Source organism: Pelodiscus sinensis, chromosome 22, assembly GCF_052426305.1.
Source record: "Pelodiscus sinensis isolate ZL-2025 chromosome 22, ASM5242630v1, whole genome shotgun sequence".
Lineage (NCBI taxonomy): Eukaryota > Metazoa > Chordata > Testudines > Trionychidae > Pelodiscus > Pelodiscus sinensis.
In genome coordinates, this window is record NC_143073.1 from 8,108,566 (window position 1) to 8,130,864 (window position 22,299).

At 48.2% G+C, this 22,299-nt stretch overlaps 2 protein-coding genes across 3 annotated transcripts in view; one reads left to right on the top strand and one right to left on the bottom strand.

Annotated features, from left to right (window-relative positions):
• HAPLN2 (hyaluronan and proteoglycan link protein 2) overlaps positions 1–10,736 on the bottom strand; it is a 32,043-nt gene extending 21,307 nt beyond the window's left edge. Inside the window, exons 1-2 of the mRNA XM_089772302.1 lie at positions 10,513–10,736; positions 1,733–6,662 (exon numbers count right to left, since the gene is read on the bottom strand). The gene's annotated coding sequence lies outside the window, so the exon portion shown is untranslated. The remainder of the gene's footprint in view (positions 1–1,732; positions 6,663–10,512) is intronic.
• The window catches only part of RHBG (Rh family B glycoprotein), a 46,318-nt gene continuing 34,753 nt past the window's right edge, over positions 10,735–22,299 (top strand). The window contains exon 1 of one of the 2 annotated variants that reach the window (XM_075907010.2): positions 10,735–10,998. In XM_075907010.2, coding sequence (XP_075763125.2) covers positions 10,809–10,998 — 190 coding nt within the window. In that variant the 5' untranslated portion in view covers positions 10,735–10,808. The remainder of the gene's footprint in view (positions 10,999–22,299) is intronic. The other variant, XM_075907009.2, reaches the window with a different exon arrangement.

Consider the following 22,299-nt stretch of genomic DNA (forward strand, 5'->3'; position numbering starts at 1 on the left):
ATTATAAGCTTTCATGGGCACAGCCCACTTCTTCAGATGACTGAAGTAGGGGATATGAAAACTCAAAATAAATAGGAGAAGGGAATTGGGGGGAGGGAGGGTAGAGAAAGATGCTCTGTCTCCCACCCCCCTTCCTGTTTGCTGGAGAATGGGTGTTAGACCAAAGCAGATAAAAGTCAAAATGGGTAGCTTTATCCCAGGGTAAGATTTTTTTTTTTAATTAAGGCTTTTGGAAACTCACAATTTCAAATGTTTTATTTTACAAGGCAGGGGGGTGGTACAAGGAGAAGCAGATTAAAAATGTTCACAGATAGTTTTGAAAAATGAAAAAAACCCAAACAAACAGCGACCCAATACAAATGGCTAAACCCAGCAGCAACAAAGCTGGGTTCAGAAACCATGAAGTCTGTGGATTTTCAAAGGTGACTAGCAATTTGGGGCAGCTCCATTTTGGGGGCAGCCCAATGAAAAAGCCATGAGAAGGGCCTGATTTTTAGAGAGTCTGAAGGACCCATCCTCTGACAGCCACGCTTCTTTCACGTGTCTCAGCTGGGCACTGGAAATCACCAGTGACTTTTGGACTAACTGGCCGGGTTGTCCTAAAGGCAGAAATCCCTCATGATCCCAAAAGAGAGACGCTTGGGAATGGGCAGGGCTGGGTGAGGGCAATCCGGGGTCCTAGATGAACTATGATGCTGGTCCCCCGCATGGCACAGCCCTTCTTTCAAGGCAGTTGTCCTGGGAAATATGTCAGGGAGCTTAGTAAATGCTGCCAGCTGTCCCGTTCTACAGTCCCTGGGTTTATGTACCTCAGAGACAGCAATACCAGGCCCCATAATGTGGTTCTGACCCCACATTAGAGCAGTGATTTTCAAACAATGGGGAGCAACCCAGTCCTGGGTGGTGGAAGGTTGGGCCCTGGGTCTCGTGGCTGCAGGGGGATCAGGTGAGCAGTGGGGGAGCTAAAGCAGCTTCCTGCCTGTCCTGGCATCACAGACTGCGCTGCGCCCCAGAAGTGGCTGGCAGCAGGCCCGGCTCCTACGAGTGGGGGGAGCGCACAGGATTCCCCACACTGCCCCTGCCCTGAGCACTAGCTCCACACGCCCATGGGCAGGGATGCTTCTGGGGTGCAGCTTCTGGGGTGCCAGGAGAGGCAAGAAGCTGCCTTAGACCCCCCGCTGCACCGCTGACTGGGAGCCGCTCAAAGTTAGTCCCTCCTGCCCCAGCCTTGACCTCCCCGAAAGCCAGAGCGTCCCCCCCTGCAGCTCAAACAGGGGCAGCTCGTGACTATAGGCCGACTCGGCCGTCGCCTAGGCGCTGCCTTCCATGGGGCGCCCGGGGCGCCCAATGATGACATCACTCCGTTGACGGCCGTGCAGGCGGGGGTGCTGATCGTGCATTCTGCCTGGGGTGCCAGCTGCCGCAGCCAGCCTCGGGCCACTCTGAGCCCAAAGCTCCCAGCCTCAGCCCCACCCCGGAACCCGCATTCTGGTCAAATTCTGTTGGGTCGTAGCATCCGTGATTTTCTTCAACTGGGTCATGAGAAAAAAAGTTTGAAAACCGCTGGGCTGGAGCATCAGCAGCATGCGGCCAGTGCCTCTCCAACATGGAAACAAAATCTGGGGATCCATCCCCCCCAAAAGCCACGTCCCTACCCCTCTGTGCACACGGGACTCTCGTCCCACGGTCTCCAACCAGAACGCATAGGCATAGCTCTGCTTCGGTAACATACCCGCCTCATTTTGGCCAGAGCCTGATCTCGAGGCCTCTGAAGTCGACGGAAAGGCTCCCTGGGCTTCGGATTGGGCCCTCACTCATGACACCTCCCTCCGGCTAAGGCTGGGGACGATCGTCCATCTCTGAAAGGAGATGCAGGAAAAACAACCGGGACACAATGAGGCTGTGTTCTGGGGATGTGGCATGGAGCTGGGCTTTTTCATTCAGCCCTCTTCTCCCTCCCTCCTCTCCCAGCCTCCCGTACCCCTGCCCTGAAGATCCATCTCCAGGGAAGAAAGAAATGTACATCTCCGAGGAAACACAGGACAAGCAGCAGTTTGTCTCTGGTAGCAAGGGACAAAGAGAGCCCAGCCTCTCCGTGACACTGAAAACAAGCTTCTCCTCCGGCCTGGATGAAAACAAATCTCTCAGCCACAGTCTCATGGGCTCGAATGGCCCTTTACACTGATGGGCTATTGGAATTCACAGTCGCACCCACTTGAAGGCCTCTTCATGCTGCCAGGCCATGCAAAGGAACCTGCTGCCAAATACGAGGGAGAGAAAATCATTTTGGAGGGGTCTTTTTTGGAAAAGGTCCTTGGGAAAAGACATTTCCCTCCAAAATCTCAATTTCAGCAAAACAGCCATTCTCCCCCAGACTCCCCAAAAGCCACACATCAGAACGGCCACTGTAGACCAAGACCAAAGACCAAAGGTCCATCTAGCCCAGTGTCCTATCTTCCAGCAGTGGCCAATGCCAGCTACCCCAGAGGGAATTAACAGAACAGGAAGCCATCAAGTGATCCCTCTCCGTCGCCAATTCCCAGCCTCTGACAGAGGGTAGGGACACCATCTATGTTCATCCTGCTCATTAATGGACCTGTCCTCCATGAATTTATCTAGCTCTTTTTTGAATCCTGTTAAGCCTGGCCTTTGCAACATCCTCTGGCAAGGAGTTCCACAGGTTGACTGTGTGTTGTGTGAAGAAATACTTCCTTTCGTTTGTTTTAAACTTGCTACCCATTAATTGTATTTGGTGACCCCTAGTTCAATACGATGTTGTGCAGAACTCTCTGAGTTACTTATCTAGCCCCTACCAACATAACCCCCACACCCTGAAATATCAATGTATTTATCATAGACTCATAGAACTGGAAGGAACCTCAAGAGGTCACCAAGTTGAGCCCCCTGCCCTCAAAGCAGGACCAAGCACCATCTAGATCATCCCTGACAGGTGTCTGTCTAACCTGCTCTTAAATATCTCCAGTGATGGAGATTCCACAACCTCCCTGGGCAATTTATTCCAGTGTTTAACCACCCTGGCAGTTAGGAAGTTTTTCTAATGCCCAACCTAAACCTCCCTTGCTGCAGTTTAAGCCCATTGCTTCTTGTCCTAAGCCCATTGCTTCTTGTCCTAAGAGGAAGGGGCGATGGCTCTATCTGCCAAGGAGTTTCTCTGAATTCTTTGCATTGAATTAAACACTAGCGCATGAGCCTTCTGATTTTCCAAGAGCACATAAAGTGTGGGGCAAGTTCTTCTTACCTGCGTCTCATCTTTCCCCATACGACTCACCTCTGACGGCGCGGCTCATTCTTCATGGCCCAATCCTCTCCAGGAGCCTGCCAGCTAGGTGCCTGTGAGGGCATGTCTACACTAGCAAAGTATTTTGGAATAACTAAAATCGAAGTAATAACTCCCAAAATAATCGAAATCGAAATAGTGTGGCCACACTATGGGGAAGCCTAGAATTTAGTCTGAGGCAGGCTCCGTTAATGTGGACGCGTTACCTTGACTAAGAGCCCAAGAAGCACTGGAGCGTAATTAGCTCGATTTATTCTGGGGAGTTGTTATTTCGAAATAGCAGCAGGGGAGTGTCCACACTACCCCTCTTGAAATCAGCATTATTCCCCGAGGAAAGCAGGAGTACAGATTTCGAAATAAGTGGCCTGTTGTTTCAAAATATCAAGCTTGGCGGTGTGGACGGTCTGCTTATTCATTCAACCTAAAGGGGGGTTATTTCAAAATAAAGGCCTTTTGTAGTCCAGGGCTTGCCATAGAGGGAACTTTGATAGCATGAACGTAACATCTACGGGTGGAACCAAACTTGGCACCTCTGGATCTTAGTGCATGAATATATACTACTGCATGAGCGGAAAGCCAGCTCACTGTCAGCTAAGGCTGTAAAGCAGACTCATTCTTCTCTGTAAGTTGCCTCAGTGCCATTAGGAGGGTTGGGGGGTTATTGTAGGCCCACCTGCTTCTTTCCTTCAGTTCCACCAGGTCAGGGTGACTTTTACCAACAGGGAAGGAACAAAATCAGCGACCTAGAACCAAAGGGCCCCTGATCCCATCACAAGTCCCTTACGGCATCCAGCCCTTTCTAGTTTCTTTAAGTTCTAGCCAAACCCAGGGCAGGAGAACTGGACAAAACTCAGCTAATTCCTCCCGGCTCAGACAAAAATAAGCAACCACTTTCGCTCCAAGGGAGTTCATCAGCGCAGCTCCATCAGCTTCAGCCCAGTGCAGATGGACCCCCTTGGAGCATCTGTCCCTAGCGGTGAGAAGGCAAGCAATCCGATGGCAAGAACTTGCTTCTTATTTGCATGGGACCCCCACTTTGGCAGCGCAGAAGAGCTTGCGAGGAGCAGACATGTAATTTCTGACCCCCACAAGTCCTCTTTATGCTTTTAAGGGACCTCAGTGTAACTATGAACTGGTGCCAATATTTGCATTAGATAAGCAGCCAGTTCTGGGGCTAGATTTCATTAAAGAACTCCTGGTTTGTTGATTGCATAATGTTTTGATTGGCTTAAAAAAACAGATGAAGCATGAAGATAAATGGATTCAGCTCTTTGGCTTAATAATTAATTGGGTAATTGCTCTGTTTGAGGTCACTTGAGTTTTATCTGGGTCAACCAGCTGGGGTAAGAAGCCAGATTCTCATTTACCCTGAGGTCTCTTTACACCTCGCTGGCTGTGTAAGGGGCCTTCAGCGGACGTCTCTAGAGCAATGTGAGTAAACCTGAGAACACATATTTCCTCCACTGGCCAAATCAAAATGAAATTTTGCCCAGAGCGCCATGCGAGGTGAACTCAGCTTTAGTTGTAGTTAACAGCTGCCAGGGAGTGTGTGGGAAAGTGTCTTTAACTGGCTTCCTTTTATTTTATTTTTCCACTTTGGTTGGGTATGTCTAGACTGCAAAAGAAGATCGGCAGGAGAATCATAGAATACTAGAACTGGAAGGGACCTTGAGAGGTCATCAGGTCCAGTCCTCTGCCCTCACAGCAGGACCAAGCACCAGATCATCCCTGACAGGTGTCTATCTAACCTACTCTTAAATATCTCCAGTGATGGAGATTCCACAACCTCCCTCAGCAATGTATTCCAGTGTTTAACCACCTTGACAGGAAGTTTTTTCCTAATGTCCAACCTAAACTGCCCTTGCTGCAATTTAAGCCCATTGCTTCCTGTCCTATCCTCAGAGGACAAGGAGAACAATTTTTCTTCCTCCTCCTTGTAACAACCCTTCTAGGTACATGTAAACTGCTCTTATGTCCCTTCTCAGTCTTCTCTTTTCAAACTAAACAAACCCAATTCTTTGTCTTCCCTCATAGGTCATGTTTTCTAGACCTTTCATAATTTTTGTTGCTCTTCTTTTTCCAATTTCTCCACATCTTTCCTGAAATGTGGTTCCCACAACTGGACACAATACTCTTGTTCAGCGCAGAGTAGAGCAGAAGACTGATTTTTCACGTCTTGCTCACAGCACTCCTGTCAATGCATCCCAGAATCATGTTTGGGGTTTTTTTTGCAACAGTGTCACATGATTGACTCAGACTTAGCTTGTGGTCCACTATGACCCCTAGATCGCCTTCTGCAGTTCTCCTTTTTACACAGTCACTTCCCAATCTGTATGTGTGAAACTGATTGTTCCTCTCGAGCTAGAGTGTGTCTAGACTGCACCTAGAGCTCAAAATAAGCTTCTCAATTTGAGCTACACAAATTGTGTAGGTTATTTTGAGTTAATTTCGAAATAGCTTATTTTGAAATTTGGCACTGTCCACGCAGCACTTATTTTGAAATAAATCGCTATTCTGAAACGTCCCTGACTCCTCGTGGGATGAGGCTAACAGGGATGTCAGCATAGCGAGCCTGTTATATTTTGAAATAACAGGTGTGCTCTAAAGAGCGTTGAAAGTGGAGCACTTTGCATTTCTCCTTATTAAACTTCATCCTGTTTACCTCAGAGCAGCGAGTCTCAGAGCTTGGGTCGATGTAGACATTCCACTCAAGCTGGCGGCTGGGCTTTGAAACCTGGCAAGGAAGGTAGGTCTCAGCTGGAGCAGGAACATCTGTATTGCTTATTTTAGCTCCATCAGGTGAGCCGGAGTCAGCCAACCTGGGGCTGAGGCTTGCTGAAGCGGGGGATTTGATATTTATTTTTGCAGTAGAGACAAACCCGGCTTTATTTGGACTTCGAGCCTGTGAGAAAGACTGGGCCGGACCCTGAGTTAGTACTAACTGAGTTTGGCTCAGTCAAGCCACGTCGATTTACAGCAGCTAGGGAGCAGGCCTAGAAGGTGGCTTTCAAAAGTTCTTTCTTGTGACCCAGTGGGGAAAATTATTTATGCCCGCAACCCAATCATTATATTTTTTTAGAGGTCCCCCTGGAGAGCTCCCCAGTGGCTTCTGAGGAGCCCCTTCACCCCCCTCCCCCACCACCACAGAGCTCCCCATGGGGAATTCCTCTTCCCTCCATGGAGCTCAAGCTGCCAACCCAGTGCCCACGTCCTTTCATTGTGACCCTAAGTTTGGGAATCACTGGCTTAGAATATTGAGTGGATTATGGTCTTGATCCTCCTTTTCCTTGCTCTGGGTTAACACAAGGCTGACATCGCTGGCGTTAAAGTTCTCTTGGTGGCAGAATTGTCTTTGTGTGCAGCCCTGAAATTAAAACCAAGAAAAGGGATCCATTATGCTCGGGGCTGTAGAGACATTCCCTGCCCCTATAAAGCTACTAATACTTGTCTCCTCTAGGCTGCGTTGAGACTGCTTTTTTTTTCCAAAAAAACCTCTTCCGAAAAAAGGATCGGAAAAAGATATGCAAATGAAGCACGTGAACATGCTAATCAGCGTTTCATTTGCATTTCTGTTTTCTTCATTTGCATTTCCTCTTTCGGAAGAGGAAAGCAGTCTAGACACAGCCCTAGAGAGGGCTTTTGTAAGCAGTAGATCTCAAAGCACTTCCTAGTAACACACTTGTAAGGCAGATCAATTAGCCCCACGGTGCAGGGAACAAAACTAAGGCACAGATAGGGTTTCCAGGAGTCTGGTATTGGCCGGGACAGTCCAGTGTTTGCAGATTCTGTCCAGTAAAAAAAGACAGAAATTACTGGACACTGTGCCCCTGCCACGTCTGTTGGAGGCGGGGGGAAGCACGGGGATTTAAAGGTGTAGTGACTCTTTTTATTTTGGTGCAGCTATTTTTTTTCTGCTCAACAACTTAGGTCCCCGTTTTTTGCTCAACCAATTTTTTTCCTGTCATGTTCGGTATTTTTTTGGAAATGATCTGGCAACCCTAGGCACAGAGATGCTAAGGGACTTGCCCAGCATCACCTAAAGAGTTTGCAGCAAAGTAGAGAATTGAACCCAGCTCTATCCATGGTCAAGACCACAGCCCAAAGCATTGGGCAGACCTAACACTGGGCTGTGTTAAGACAGATGCAGGCTAAGTAAAATTAAGCAACACTGAAGATGAGTGACTCATGGGTGAGGAGCAAACAATATGTTCATTCCACTTTCTTCTGTTTTTTTTTTTAAGTTAAATTCGGATCTCTTTCACACAGCTGCAAATAGTTCCTGCTACCTTCAGTAGTATGACCTTGGTGTAACTGAGCTCAGAATCTAACTCAGTGCCTTAAAAAAATAGTGCCCACGTCACTTTCCAAAAGGCTGTTTTAGTTTATTCAGCGTCAGTTCATTTCTCCTCCTCTGCTTTCTCGACTCTTGGATTTCGCACTGTCTCTGTGCGCTACAAACACCTCTCAGCAAATGCAGATGCAGAGGGAAAAAAATGAAATCACACTCCATGTTCCCCACTCCCACTGCCTGCCCGCCCATAGAGATGTGTGAAAGAATTTATAAACACTACAAGCTTTATTGTAAGCACAGAATTTATAAACAGTACAAGCTGACACAGCTTCTCTTCCCCCAGCTGGGAGACCAAACTTTCCTTTCCAGATATTTGACAGCCTGGAACTGGGCAAAAAAATTCAGTTCCTTCCAACTTTTTTCTATGAAAAGGTCTGATTCGGTGACACTGAAATGTTTTGAGAATAAACATCAAATTCACCAAATCATTTGTTTTGACTCAGAAGCAAAACAAAACAAAAATGAGAAAAAAACAAAACATTTTGCTTGGGGGACATTTTTTGAAAATGAGACTATTGGATGTTTTTGGTTTGAAACCACTTTTTGTGGAGAACTTTCATTCAAATTTGCCGCTCAGAAGCAAAACATTTAAAACCCTGTTTTAAAATACCCTTCAAAAATTCAAAAAAATTATTTTCGGTTGAATCCAAAACATTTTGGGAGGGATTTTTGAGAATTGCTAGCAAATAAAAACATTCATTTTTCAACTAGCGCTATTCTACTGATGCCCAATTCATTAAACCTCAGAGGTACCCAAATCCATTGAATCTAGACAAAAAATACTTTACAATTGAGTTAAGATTAAGAGTATGTGTCAGTAATTTAAAGCTTAAAAGCACTTTAGATATGTGGTAAGTATCCCAAAACCATACACTGTAAATTTGAGACATTCAGAGATAAAAGATACATCTAAAAGAAATTGAGAGATTTTATAGTAAGAAATGTACAACGAAGGTAACCAAACAACCTTAATTCTGCCTTGCAATAATATCATGCAATAAACATATGACTACAAGAAAGACTTTTTAATAATTTAATAATTTTTAATAATTTTAACAACTGCTTTTTAAAAGAAAGATTTACTTTTTGCTATATTTTCTTCCCTCATAACATCATTATGAAACCATGTTAATAACATCTTAATTGTGCATGTCAAGCAATCTACCAATGAGAACTCTTGACACCACTGACCAGTCCCATACAGCTGGGTCATTACAACCGATAGAATTGTTACATGCAAATTAGTTTTTGAGGAAGGGTGGTGATTGGTTGAATATGTCACAATGACCCCACCTAAGACTTACCTGCACTGAGCCTGTCTTGTCATAAAAATTAGATATAACAATTCAGATACATTACAAGCCAGTTCATCCAATTTACCCGGTTAATATATTCAAGTGTTATTCTGTTAACATTTGGGCCAAAGAAACTGACACAGATACTAAATTTTTCCAAGACCAAACTAACAAATGGATTTATTTGTAAATTCTCAGAAAATTCATTCCATGCTCAAAGAGTAAGCACTGTAAATATAGGGAGGATAAACTGTGTTTTTCATACAGAAGAAAAAGGTTGAAGCTCTGCTTTATGGGAAATACAGAACTCAGCTTTCATTGTTGAGTCACCATCGACATCTTCATAACACTAGAAACCAATTCATCAGCTGTGTCTAACCTAATCCATCTAATCTATAATCTAGCCCGAAATTTTATGGATCTAATCTCTTCAGTCTCAAATGTCTAGAAATTAGCACACTGTGGACACTAAAAGAAATAAATACTTCCAATAGCAAATTTAACCCATCTAATCTACAATCTAAAATAATCCAGTAGATATATAACCATATACAGGCAGTTCCCGGGTTACGTACAAGATAGGGACTGTAGGTTTGTTCTTAAGTTGAATTTGTATGTAAGTCGGAACTGGTACATATTGTAGGGGAAACTCTAGCCAAACATTTCTCCAGAGCTGTTTTATTCTCCCACACTTCACTTCCCTCAGTCCTTTATTCTCAAGATGAGGTGTCTGCTGAGAAAAGCCTCTCCACGTCTCCCTGGTCTGCTGGGGGGTGGGGGGGGGTACTAGCTTCGCGTCTCCCTGGTTTGCTGGGGGGAAGCAGCTAGTGCAGGGTTGCCTCACCCCGTTTGTAAGTAGGGATCCGGTGTAAATCGGATCCATGTAACCCGGGGACTGCCTGTACAATCTAATCCATCTATGTTTTAATATAATTCAATCTATCTACTCTCTAATTCAATGGATAGTACAAAATAGACCAATCTGGAAGACCTGGAGTCTAGGCTTGGGTCTGCCATTGGTCTGTTGAATAAACTTGGGCAAATGAGAGCACTGTTCCATGCCTCAGTTTCCCTATCTATAAAATGGTGATAACACTACAGACCTCCTTTGTAAAGTGCTTTGAGAACTACTCAGGAAAAGCACAAGATAACAATGCTACCGACTGTTTCTTGTATTACGCTTTTCATCAGCATGTCTCAAATTGCTTCACAACCTTCAATGTTTTTATCTGCACAATACTCCTGTGTGGTAGGGAAGCAAGAAGTAGGTCTTATTATTGATCTAATCTGTGCTATAACCTAATCCATCCAGTCTAATCCATTGAATCCACCATCTCATGGAATCCAGGTCTCCCACCATGCTAGTGCTAGGATCTGCATTTAAATCGCGATCTGCATGCCACAGTTGTGCCGAACTCAATTAATTGGTTTCTGATTCCCAATAGACTGAGTTGCTGTCATGATGTGGGCCAGGTCCTCTGCTGGTGTAAAGCAATGTGACTCCACTGCCTGCCATGGAGTTACAACTGATTCCCACCACCCAAGAATTTAGCTCTAGGAATTCATACCTGGTGCTACAGTCCCTGAGCCATTGTGGTTGGCAAAGCTGGCAGGTCACATTCCTCTGATCCTGCCTCAACAGACAGTGCCTTGCAAGCATGCAGTAACTGAACCAGGAGCAAATATTTTCTCATCCTCTAGCAGTGCACAGTTTCAGTGGGAGGGATCCAGCTGGCAACTCATTGACCCGTGGGCGGGGCTTTCTATAAGCAATTAACAAAAGGGCTGAAACTTGTTCACTTCCCGTGTTTGGAAGATCAGTTTCATTTTCATCTCTTCCCCCTCCGTGCTTCTTCTCGGCAGCATGTCCAGCCATGCAACTCGCCTCCGGCTGAAACTCCCAGCAATATGCTGCCTCCTCCAGCTCGTCACCATCATCCTCTTCGCTGTTTTCGTCCGTTACGATCAAGAGACCAGCGCCAGGCTGTGGCACGAGGAGCTGACGCGCCACAACAAAAGCAACCGGGACAACGAGTTTTACTTCCGCTACCCGAGTGAGTACAGCCCGTTCTCACACACCGCTCCTTCTTCCACAGCCCACCCATGTCACTGCTTTGTGCCACACATCCCTAAGGGCAGAAGCCATCAGTAGGAGGGGACCCCAGCCATTTACATGGCTCCTCTCTATAATGTAGGAAGCTCATCTCAAGGGGGTGATGCCCACAGTCACTGAAACCCCAGAGGAGAGAACCGCCGTCGTCTTGGTGGACCTCTAGGATTGAACGAGGGGCCGCCAGTCCTAAAACACGAGTCTCTACAGCTGGGTGCTGCATCAGACTCGCAGCCCATCTACGGTTGGGGTTCAAAACTGCAGCCCATCCCTGGGGCCGTCCTAAGGGGCTGTGTCTAGAATGGCAAGTTTTTCCACAAAATCATGTGATTTTGCGGAAAAACTTGCCAGCTGCCTACACCGGCCACTTGAATTTCCGGAAAAGCACTGACGATCTCATGTAAAATCATCAGTGCTTTTCCAGAAATACTATGCTGCTCCCATTCGGGCAAAAGTCTTTTTCCGAAAGACTTTTGTGCAAAAGGGCCAGTGTAGACAGCATAGTATTGTTTTCCACAAAAAAGCCCCGACCGCAAAAATGGCGATTGGGGCTTTTTTGCGGAAAACCGCGTCTAGATTGGCCATGGACGCTTTTCTGCAAAAAGTGCTTTTGCGGAAAAGCATCCTGCCAATCTAGACGTGCTTTTCCGAAAATGCTTTTAACGGAAAACTTTTCTGTTAAAAGCATTTTCGGAAAATCATGCCAGTGTAGACGTAGCCAGGACGTATGGGGCATGATGCAGCACTATGAAACTGGTGTCCCTGTGTCTGATGGAAGCCTGTGGGAGGCGGGAACCTGATTTTTTAGAGATGGGATTTTATGGTCTCTGTCCACACATGAATGACATATTCTTACAGCAAATTTTAAACTACAGCCCTGTCGGCTAACACAGTCATTTCAGAAACTGACAGTGTCTACCTGGGGTTGTCACATGGCTGCGAATGGCTCCATTCCCACTTGAATGGCTCTTTCACAGATTCAGTGTTCCGCTAAATGCTCCGGCCGGCTTTGTAACTTCAAAGTTAACTAGATCCTCTCCGGAGTTAGACTCCCCAGGCTGCAAGAGCCACAGAGCAGGGATAGGAAGTGGCAGGTGGGTGGACATTAAGACCCAGAGGTGCCCCGCATTTTCAGGTGCCCTACTCAGCTGCACATTCTGCATATGGGTAAGGACGGCCTTGCCCATGCCTGGAGTCTCTGAGCCCTTTCTATGTACAATCAACAGCTGGAGCAGCATTCTTGGTGGCTCAGGCACAGAGGGAGACATGTACACTACAGGTCCAGGGGATCTGGCCAGCGGATGAGACTTTCAGGGGAAAGTTAAGAACTTAGCAGTGCCCCAAAAAGGTGCTTGCTGCCGGGTACCATCTTGGCTTTAATTCTTGGTGCAGAAAGTTTGCGCAGAGCAGGGGAGGTGCTAGCGAAGCCAGTGCCGGGCGCATGAGTTGAAACACACACGGCTTATTACCTTCCTGAGCGTGGCACTCAGGGGAGTCAGTGGGCAATGCCACTGTAAGGCAAAACCTGATCTCTGCTTCTAATTCAGAGCTGGCCTCCGGGAAGGGAGCGTCTGTGCGACACGGCACCCCGATAGACCAGCAGATTTTGGGGGCTCATTTAGAACCTAAAGCCCGAAAGATGCAGTTGATTCCCGGGGGAGCAAAGGGGGGCCCAGCTCTGTGCACCAGACAGTGGAGTGACACTGGGTTGGGATGGCTCTGTGGGGACCTGCACTTCAGCAGCAAACATAGCACTAGCCAGTGCTGGTGGGTGAAGAGTCAAGGGCCCGTCAGGGAGGTATCAGGCTGCACAAGGATTCGTGCATTCCTCGGTTAAGATCTGTTCTTACTGGGACAAACCAAACCAGCTTAAATGCCGGGGGTTGCAGGGAATCCTACTTGCAGCAGCGCAGGGGAAATTCGCTCCACCCAGCTGCATCAAAGAATAGTCTTCTAGTTCATAGAATCCTAGAGCTGGAAGGGACCTTGAGAGGTCATCAAGTCCAGTCCCCTGCCCTCATGGCAGGACCAAGCACCATCTAGAGCATCCCTGATGGGTGTCTGTCTAAGATGCTCTTAAATATCTCCAGTGATGGAGATCCCACAACCTCCCTAGGCAATTTATTCCAGTGTTTCACCACCCTGACAGTGAGGAAACTTTTCCTAATGTCCAACCTAAACCTCCCTTGCTGCAATTTAAGCCCATTGCTTCTTGTCCTATCTTCTGAGGTCAAGGAGAACAATTTTTCTCCCTCCCCCTTTGAACACCCTTTCAGATATTTGAAAACCGCTATCACGTCCCCCTCTCAGGGTGTGTCTAGACTACATGCCTCCTTCGACGGAGGCATGTAGATTAGCCAGATCGGAAGAGGGAAATGAAGCCGCGATTAAAATAATCGCGGCTTCATTTAAATTTAAATGGCTGCCCCGATCTGCCGATCAGCTGTTTGTCGGCAGATCGGGGGAGTCTGGACGCGATGCCCCGACAAAGAAGCCTTTCTTCATCGACACAGGTAAGCCTCGTGAAACCAGGTTTACCTGTGTCGATGAAGAAAGGCTTCTTTGTCGGGGCATCGCGTCCAGACTCCCCCGATCTGCCGACAAACAGCTGATCGGCAGATCGGGGCAGCCATTTAAATTTAAATGAAGCCGCGATTATTTTAATCGCGGCTTCATTTCCCTCTTCCGATCTGGCTAATCTACATGCCTCCGTCGAAGGAGGCATGTAGTCTAGACACACCCTCAGTCTTCTCTTTTCTAAACTAAACAAGCCCAATTCTTTCAGTCTTCCCTCATCGGTCATGTTTTACAGACCTTAATCCTTTTTGTTGCTCTTCTCTGGACCCTCTCCAATTTCTCCACATCTCTGAAATGCAGTGCCCAGAACTGGACACGGTGCTCCAACTGAGGCCTAATCAGCACAGAGCAGAGCAGAAGAATGACGTCTCGTGTCTTGCTCACCGCACTCCTTTCATGCAGCCCAGCATCATGTTGGTGGCTTTTGCAGCAGTGTCACACTGTTGACTCGTATTTAGCTAGTGGTCCACTATGACCAACAGATTCCCTAGGCAGAAAACTGGATTGCAAGAGAACAGGGTTCTGACCCCTGCTTGGCCCCAAAACCCGTTGAATAAATCCCTTAGGATGTGTCTGTGCTGCAGCTTGCTTGCAGTATGTACACATGTTCCTGGGTCTGTGCTGCAGCTTGCTTGCGGTATGTACACATGTTCCTGTGTCTGTGCTGCAGCTTGCTTGCAGTATGTACACATGTTCCTGTGCTAGCTTGGATGCCTCTAAGAGTGGCACTGTGGCAGCATGGGGCTTGTTGCTGGAGTGAGCATCTGGGAGCTTGTGCTGCTGCGGCTTCACTGCTGCTGGTACCTAGGCATGGCAGGTTAATGCTCGCCACAGTGCATCTGCACGTGCTCCCACCACGCCTCTGCCTGCAGCGTGGACGTACCTCCCACGGCGCACAGCGGCTGTGGGAATATCTACAATGGATCCAGGCCCGCGGTGTGGCTGTCCTGGATCAGTTGAGATGGGCTATAAAATTGCATGGAGATGTTTGGGCTAAGGCACAGGGCTTGGGTCTCAGAGCCAGGACTGCAGCCCACACCGGAACATCTGCACTGCAATTGTTAGCCCCGCTGCTTGGGCCAGCAGATCCAGACTCTAAGACTGGGTGCAGGGGAAGGGAAGGTTTAATGCAGAGACAGACCCTGGATTTCCCCTCTTCTCAGCTTCTTTGTCTATTTAGAGAGGAGAGGGCTTTGCTTGGCCCAAAACATTCTAGAGCAGTGGTCCCCAAACTTTTTGGAATCGTGCCCCCTTTTTGATTTTTTAAAAACCCTCATGCCCCCTCTCCCCCCATAACAACAAAACTTAAAAAAGAAAAAAAGAAAGAAACTGACCGGAGCAGAAAAACAAAAATAGCAGCAAAACTTACCCATACCCTCTTGGCTTTTAATAAACCTTCCCATACCTCCTATTCAATATGAAAGGAAATCAATTCAAGACTCTAGAATCCACAACTTTTTTCACTAACACTACTACTTTTGGAATATTTCAATTAGGATAATCTAGTTATTTACCAAATATTCCCCATACCCCCTTGACAAGCTTCTCGTAACCCCTGGGGGTATGCATACCCCAGGTTGGGAACCCCTGTTCTAGAGCAATGGTTCCCAACCTGTGGTCTGCAGACCCCTGGTGGTCCACAACAGTACTGAAGGGGGTCCCTGGGAAGTTTTAAAAGTTTGGATCTTTTCTTTTCCCCACAAGGGCGAAGGGGGGGAAAGGTCCATTAAATTTTAATACATTGAAAAAGGGTCCGTAAGCTCGAAAAGGTTGGGAACCCCTGTTCTAGAGCAATGGTTCAAACCAGTGTCTCTCAACCCTTTTTTATAAAGTACCTCTTTTAAAAAGAAATATATATATACCCCCTTTTTAAAAAAAATTATATGTACCCCCAATACCTACAGTTTTCAGACACACACATTTTTTCCTACCATTGCAGCACATTTGTTTAAACAACTTAATCGCAGCCGGGCAGGTGATGAAATTTTGGGGTTTAAAAAGTACAAAGAGAATAAAGCGCAGTAAAACTTAAAAGAAAAATTCAGTTTTCTCCAAATTTCAGTTGTGTTGACGTATCCCCCCAGACTTCTCTTGAGTACCACTGCAGGTACTTGTTGTATCATGCAAGCAAGGTAGTAACCAGCTTCAACAGGCCTTTATTTAACAAAGGTGAAACCTCTTAACAAAGCTGCTGCTGCTCCCCTCTGTAGCTCTCACTCAGGCCTGGCCCATCTTCTCCCCCCTCCTTCCTGTTTCCTGTGCTTCCAGATTCCCAACAGCCTGTGCTCCCAGTTCTAATAATTACAAGCAGCATCTAAAACACCACAGTACTCGTCCCACTGGTTGAAAAACACTGCTTCAAACCACTGCAGAAAAAGCGAAGCCTGTACTCCACTTTGAAAATACTCAAACCAATTGCACGAATGCTGCAGAAATCCTGGGCCACAAGCCTTCGGGAGGGGTGTTAATATCCAGGAGGATGAGCCGTTGTTTGCCTGTCGCTTGACGTTGAATCTCTCTTTTGCTAGTAATAACCTCACACCGTGCACGCTGTTCCTTTGTCAACATAACTAAGGCCTAGGCCAATAAAGGAGATCTTTGTACTGAGCTGTGTAGGCATAGGATTTCTATAACGAGCTGCTAAGGCGGCAGCATGGAGTAGGAGGTGGGTTGGTTTTCTAGCTCTGGATCTGTACTCACCTGCTGTATTGATCGTGGACAAGTCATATTGCTCTCTCTTCCCATGCCACCTTCCTCTGTATCTGAAATACGGGGCACTGCAAAAAAATAAATAGGGTTCTTAACTATAGGGGAGCCTGTAATGTAGTCTGCTGGCAAACATGTGTCTAAAACTGCAACTACCTGGGCTTCGTTAACGTCCACTGTTGTTTGCGGTCGCCTTATCAGTGACAGGATGTTAGAAGATAGCTGAAGAGGAGTGCTGTGCAACTTGAAAGCTTGTCTCTTTTGCCAATGGAAAGTGGCCCAATAACAGATACTACCTCTCCCACCTTGTTTGCCCAAGGATGTTAAGTCTCGTTAAGAACGCGCCTTTTTTCTCCCAGAGCGAGCCAGGTCTATAAGGAAGTGTGTCTCTTGCACAGGCTGAACAAAACTGATCTTGCAGCACAGAGGCTGCAGAAATGGATCACGGAGGCTCTGACTACACTTTTCTGCTTTTTTTTCCCAGAAGAGGATTTTCCAACATTTGGCCCATCTACATGGGGCCAAATGTGTGTGGGAGGGGGAAACCACCTCTTTCAGAAGAACCCTTATTCCTCATCAAATGAATACAGGGCTTCCGAAAGAATGCACCTGCTTTTTCACAGACATTCACCTCCCCCCCCCCCCCCACCAACCTCCTTCTGTACTGAAATTTGATTTGTCCTTTTCACATGTTCATTTTTTTTTAAATTGTATCCTTTGGTATATATGGTTGTGACTATTTTCTTCCACGATTTGATCTGAGGAAGTGGGTCTGGTCCACGAAAGCTCATCAACTAATAAACCATCTTGTTAGTCTTTAAAGTGCTACATAGTCCTGTATTTTGCTTCAGCTACACCAGACTAACACGGCTACATTTCTATTACTATCCTGCTTTTTCAGAAACTGTTCAAGCAGATGCGTTCCCTGGACGTGACAGAGTTTTGCAGTCTAGACCAGTGGTCTCCAACCTTTTATACCCAAGATCACTTTTAAATGACAGACCAAGCCAAGAGCTACTGCCCCGCCCCTTCCGTGAAGCCCCACCCTCTCTATTCTCCTCCTCTCCATCACTTGCTATCCCCAATCCTTATACTGCTACTTTAAAAAAATATTCCCACCATTCCTCGCAGCTACTCACCTGTGCTGTTGCTCGGTGAGTAGCTGCTCCTCAAATGAGGAAATCTAATGTAAATGTACTGCGCAGGCGCGCAGTTCAGAGAGGGCTCAAGAGCTACTCTTAGAGCCCCCGAGATCTACCGGTAGATCGCGATCTACTGGTTGGTGACCACGGGTCTAGACATACCCTGACTGTGGTGTGTAACTAAGCCAACACATACGTGCAGGCCCTTTGCAGAAGGGTGGAGTCCCTTGGTGTGCTCCGGGGCTGCAATGTGTAGCAAAAGATACCCTTTCATTCAACTGAGCCCAGCACAGTTTCCCTGGGCACAGCCCAAGAATAAGAATGATTTGCTTCTAACGAGTGGAGGGTAGGGGGTGCAATCCCTAGCGGAAGCTAGTTTTTATGGGTATGTCTAGATTACATGCCTCTGCCAACAGAGGCATATAAAATAGGCTACCCGACATAGTCAATGAAACCGGGATTTAAATATCCCTGGCTTCATTAAAATAAAAATGGCCGCCATGCTGTGCCGGCTCAGCTGATCGTCGGCCCAGCGCGTGAGTCAAGACACAGATCAGTCGACAGGGGAAGCCTTTGTCGACCGCTCCTGTAAACCTCATTTCACGAGGCATAAGGGAGCAGTCGACAAAGGCTTCCCCTGTCGACCGATCCGCGTCTTGACTCGCGCGCTGTGTCGACGATGAGCTGAGCCGGCACAGCGTGGTGGCCATTTTTATTTTAATGAAGCCGGGGATATTTAAATCCCCGCTTCATTGACTATGTCGGGTAGCCTATTTTACATGCCTCTGTCGGCAGAGGCATGTAGTCTAGACATACCCGGCGTTAGCATGCTAAAACCAGAGAGTGGCATGGGACCCAGGCAGGGCTGGCCTTACCATGAGGTGAACTGAGGCGGCCGCCTCAGGTGTCAGACTGTGGGGGGGCGCCACTAGGACCCAGTGTAGAAAATTGTGTCTGCTGCTGTTAGGTCTCCTTTATTGGGGTAGGTAGCAGAGCAGTGCCATGAGAGGAGTGGAACAGGGAGAAGGCAGAATTGAAACCTTTCAAAGTTTTGGCCCCTGCAAGCGGGCATGGGGGCATCATTTGAGCTCCCTGCCTCGGGTGCCAAAATCAGGTGGGCCAGCCCTGGACCCAGGTTAGCCGCTCAGAGACAGACAGGCTAGTAGCTGCTCTCCTAGGTTCATTCTCAGAATAGCCAGGCCCTCAGCTTACCCGGCTGTTGCAGCTACTATGTTCAGCGCTCTGCTCCATGAGATGAAGCTCAAGTATGTTTCCAGTTGGGAATCCCCCCCCTCCCCGGCCCAGCTCCCAGTGAGCTCTTCCCCTCGGGTTCATTTCGCGCGCACGCTGCCTCAAGACACTCATTTCACTTTTACAGAGGGGAGCGCTGGGTTAGAGAGCAGCACAGGGTTGTGCCCAAGTTCACACAAGTGGCACATCTAGGAAGTCTGGTGTCTCCCCTGCTCTGACGGCCAGACAGGACTCCTGGGGAGATCAGGGGCAGGAGAAAAAGCCACCTGCATGGGTTGTCTGTGTGCAAACTTGAGGAGCCCTGCAGGGACAGGACCCAGCAGTGGGTAGGTGTGGGGTGCAAGCTACCCGGAGCTGTGGCACGAGGGGGCCGGCCAGGATCTTGCCTGATGCAGCAGGCGTTGTCGGCCTTGCTCTGCCTCCCCCTTGGCAATGTGAGGGGCTGGGCTGTCAATCAGCAGGCTCTGGCTTTGGCCCCAGCCTGTCGTGCCAGCCTGAGCCCTCCCCTCGTGGGCTGCAGAGCCTCACGCCCACCAGCCCTGTCCCTGCTTCCCCCCCCTCTTCCCCCAGTGCTGCTGCAGCCACCGCTGGCTGCAGAGGAGGCGTTGGCAGCTGCTACTGTCCTACCAGACCCTCCCCCATGCTCCGGCCGGCCGGGGAAAGACTGCGACTGATTTTTCACACACACATTCCCCCCCAAGGAGTGATGGCTGAGCTTGGGCTGGAGCCTGAATATGTGCACTGCTCCGGGGGGAAGGACGGAGGGAAATCAGCCGTAGCCTGGCTGGCCGGAGCACAGGGAAGGGAGGCCGGGGCAGCGCATCGCTCCTGCCTTTCCCCAGCCAGTGGCAGCATAAATAGGCCCCATGGGGGGGACCATGAGGGACTGGGGGAGGGGCATTTGCATCCTTCGCACCCCTTCCCCTCCATGTACAGGCCTGCGATTTTTGTCAGCCGGATGTCCACCTTTCATGGGCGTGACCACGTTTCCCGCGGTCCCATAAAGTTTGTTCACAGCCCCCGGTCGTAGTGCTCAGGGTTCTGTGCTGTTCTTTAGCTCTGATTGATCCCTGCATGTCCTGTAGCAGCCCAGCAAGCGGCGGGAATGTGGGTCATGCACCTAGACAACAGTGACCTCCTCTGGTCCAGAAAATTCTCCTGTTCAGAACCGGTCAAGTCCTGAGAATGCGGGACTAGAGAGATTCAGCCTGGTTTTGCACACACCGCCTCTAACCCAACTGGCCTTTGGCCTCGGTTGGGGGCTCTGGTTGGTAGTAACCACTGCTCGGCCATGTGACACAAACATCTTGGTCGCTCATCAATCAGTCGGTCCAGGCCTCTAACCATTTTCATTGCCCTTTGAAGACAACTTTATTCTATGTTCCCATAGGCTGCCTGGCTGTCATCATGGGCCACTGTGGAATATACATACTGGGGGAAGTAGCTCTGTCATATGGAGGATTTCAATGTAGGTTTCCCTCCTGTTTGGAACGAAAACCCAACATTTTGAAATTCTCCATGGAGAGGAGTCAAACCCAGAAAAACCCAACAGTGCCCCCGGAGTTTTTCAACGTCGCGGGACTGGAAAAGCGAATGAAACATTGGTTGGAATTTTTTCTATCCAGATCTAATTGATACCCAGTGTGGATCAGTCACAAACGAACCCTGATCCACAACCACTTTATGGCTTAAGACCTGACCTGCAAAAGTCCAAGAGAGATTTTCTGTTGACTTCTACAGATCTCCATTGGGATCTCTGCATTATCGTTAGGGCCCTACCAAATTCACAGCCATGCAAAACGTGTCACGGGCCGTGAAATCGGGCCTTTTGTGTGCTTTGACCCTGTACCATACAGATTTCATAGAGCGACCAGTGTTCCTTAAACTGGGGTTCCTGACCCCAAAGGGAGTTGCTGGGGGGTTCACAAATGTTATTTTAGGAGGGTCACAGCATTGCCACCTTTACTTCTGCACTGCCTCCAGAGCTGGGCAACTTGAGAGCAGTGGCTGTAATGCTGGCCGGGTGCCCAGCTCTGAAGGCAGCGCCCCACAACAGCAGCACAGAAGTCAGGGTGGCAACACCCTACCCATATTGCCCTGACTGCTGTGCTGCTGTTTTCAGCACTAGGCACTCAGGCAGTGTCTAGACTGCATCCCTCTGTCGACAGAGGGATGCAAATCAAGCACGTCGAAATTCCTCATGAAGCGGGGATTTAAATAACCCGCGCTTCATTAGCATAAACATGGCCGCCGCTTTTTTTTCGAAACTGAGCTTTTTCTAAAAAAACCCAGCAGTCTAGACGCGGATCTGTCGAAAACCCCTTTTCCGACAGATCCTGTATTCCTCAAAAAATGAGGTTTACAGGATCTGTCGAAAAAGGGTTTATTTTTCGACAGAGCCGTGTCTAGACTGCCGTTTTTTTCCCAAAAAAGCTTCGTTTTGAAAAAAAGCAGTGGCCATGTTTATGCTAATGAAGCACGGGATATTTAAATCCCTGCCTCATTAGCAATTTCGACGTGCCTAATCTACATCTCTCTGTCGACAGAGGGATGCAGTCTAGACGCACCCTCAGAGAGCAGCAACTACTGGCTGAGGGCCCAGCTCTGCAGGCAGCAGCACAGAAATAAGGGTGGCAACACCGTCCCATCCCATCCTTCCTTCTGTGCTGCTGCTGGCGGTAGTTCTGCCTTCTGAGCTGGGCTTCCAGCCAGCAGCCGCTGCTCTCCAGCTGCCCAGCTCTGAAGGCAGCACCACCACCAACAGCAGCACAGAAGTAAGGGTAGCAATATTGCAATCATGCCCTTCCCTCCCCTGCACAACTCCTTTGTGGGTCAGGACCCCAACAAGGACAACACCTTGCAATGGCAGATTGAAATATCTGAATTCATGACATTTACCATTTAAAAAAATCCTATGATTGTGACTTGACCAAAACAGGCCTCAAATTTAGTAGGGCCGGAATTAGAATTACTTTTTAGTACTATCCTCTGTAAATTATTCCTTAGAGGTATCACAGTGGTGCCCCCCATCCCAGCTGGAACCCTAGAGCAAGACCCCAGAGTGCAAGGTGCTGCATCAGCCCAGAGTATAGAGCTTCCAATCAAAGTCCTATCTCATCGGTCATTTTTCATGGCAGAAGCTTCCTTCTCCGGTGCTGACAGCCGGGCAGAGGGCGAGAGGTCGCTGCGCTGCTGCGGTGTGCTCTTTGGAACGAGCGCTCTTGCAAAACACCAGCTCTGACCACACATGGAGATGGAAAGTCCCGTGACTCTTGTCGAGAGTCAGGATCATTAATCTTGATGTCCTGGTCAAATTGCTAAGGGCAGCCAGCGAAACCGCCTGGCAGCAGATTTGAAACAGGCACAGATCAGACACGGACAGGAATCCGGAAAACCAGCCCCACTGTCTTAGCTAGGAGAACAGCATGAAAGGAACGGAAACGAAGGCTCCAGAGCAAGTGACAGGGGAATTAGGGGGGCAGTGTTGTTACAGCAGTGGCGGTCCCAGGATAAGAGAGACACAAGGTGGTGAGGCCACATCTTCAGGGGTGGGAGCTTGGGGGATCTGT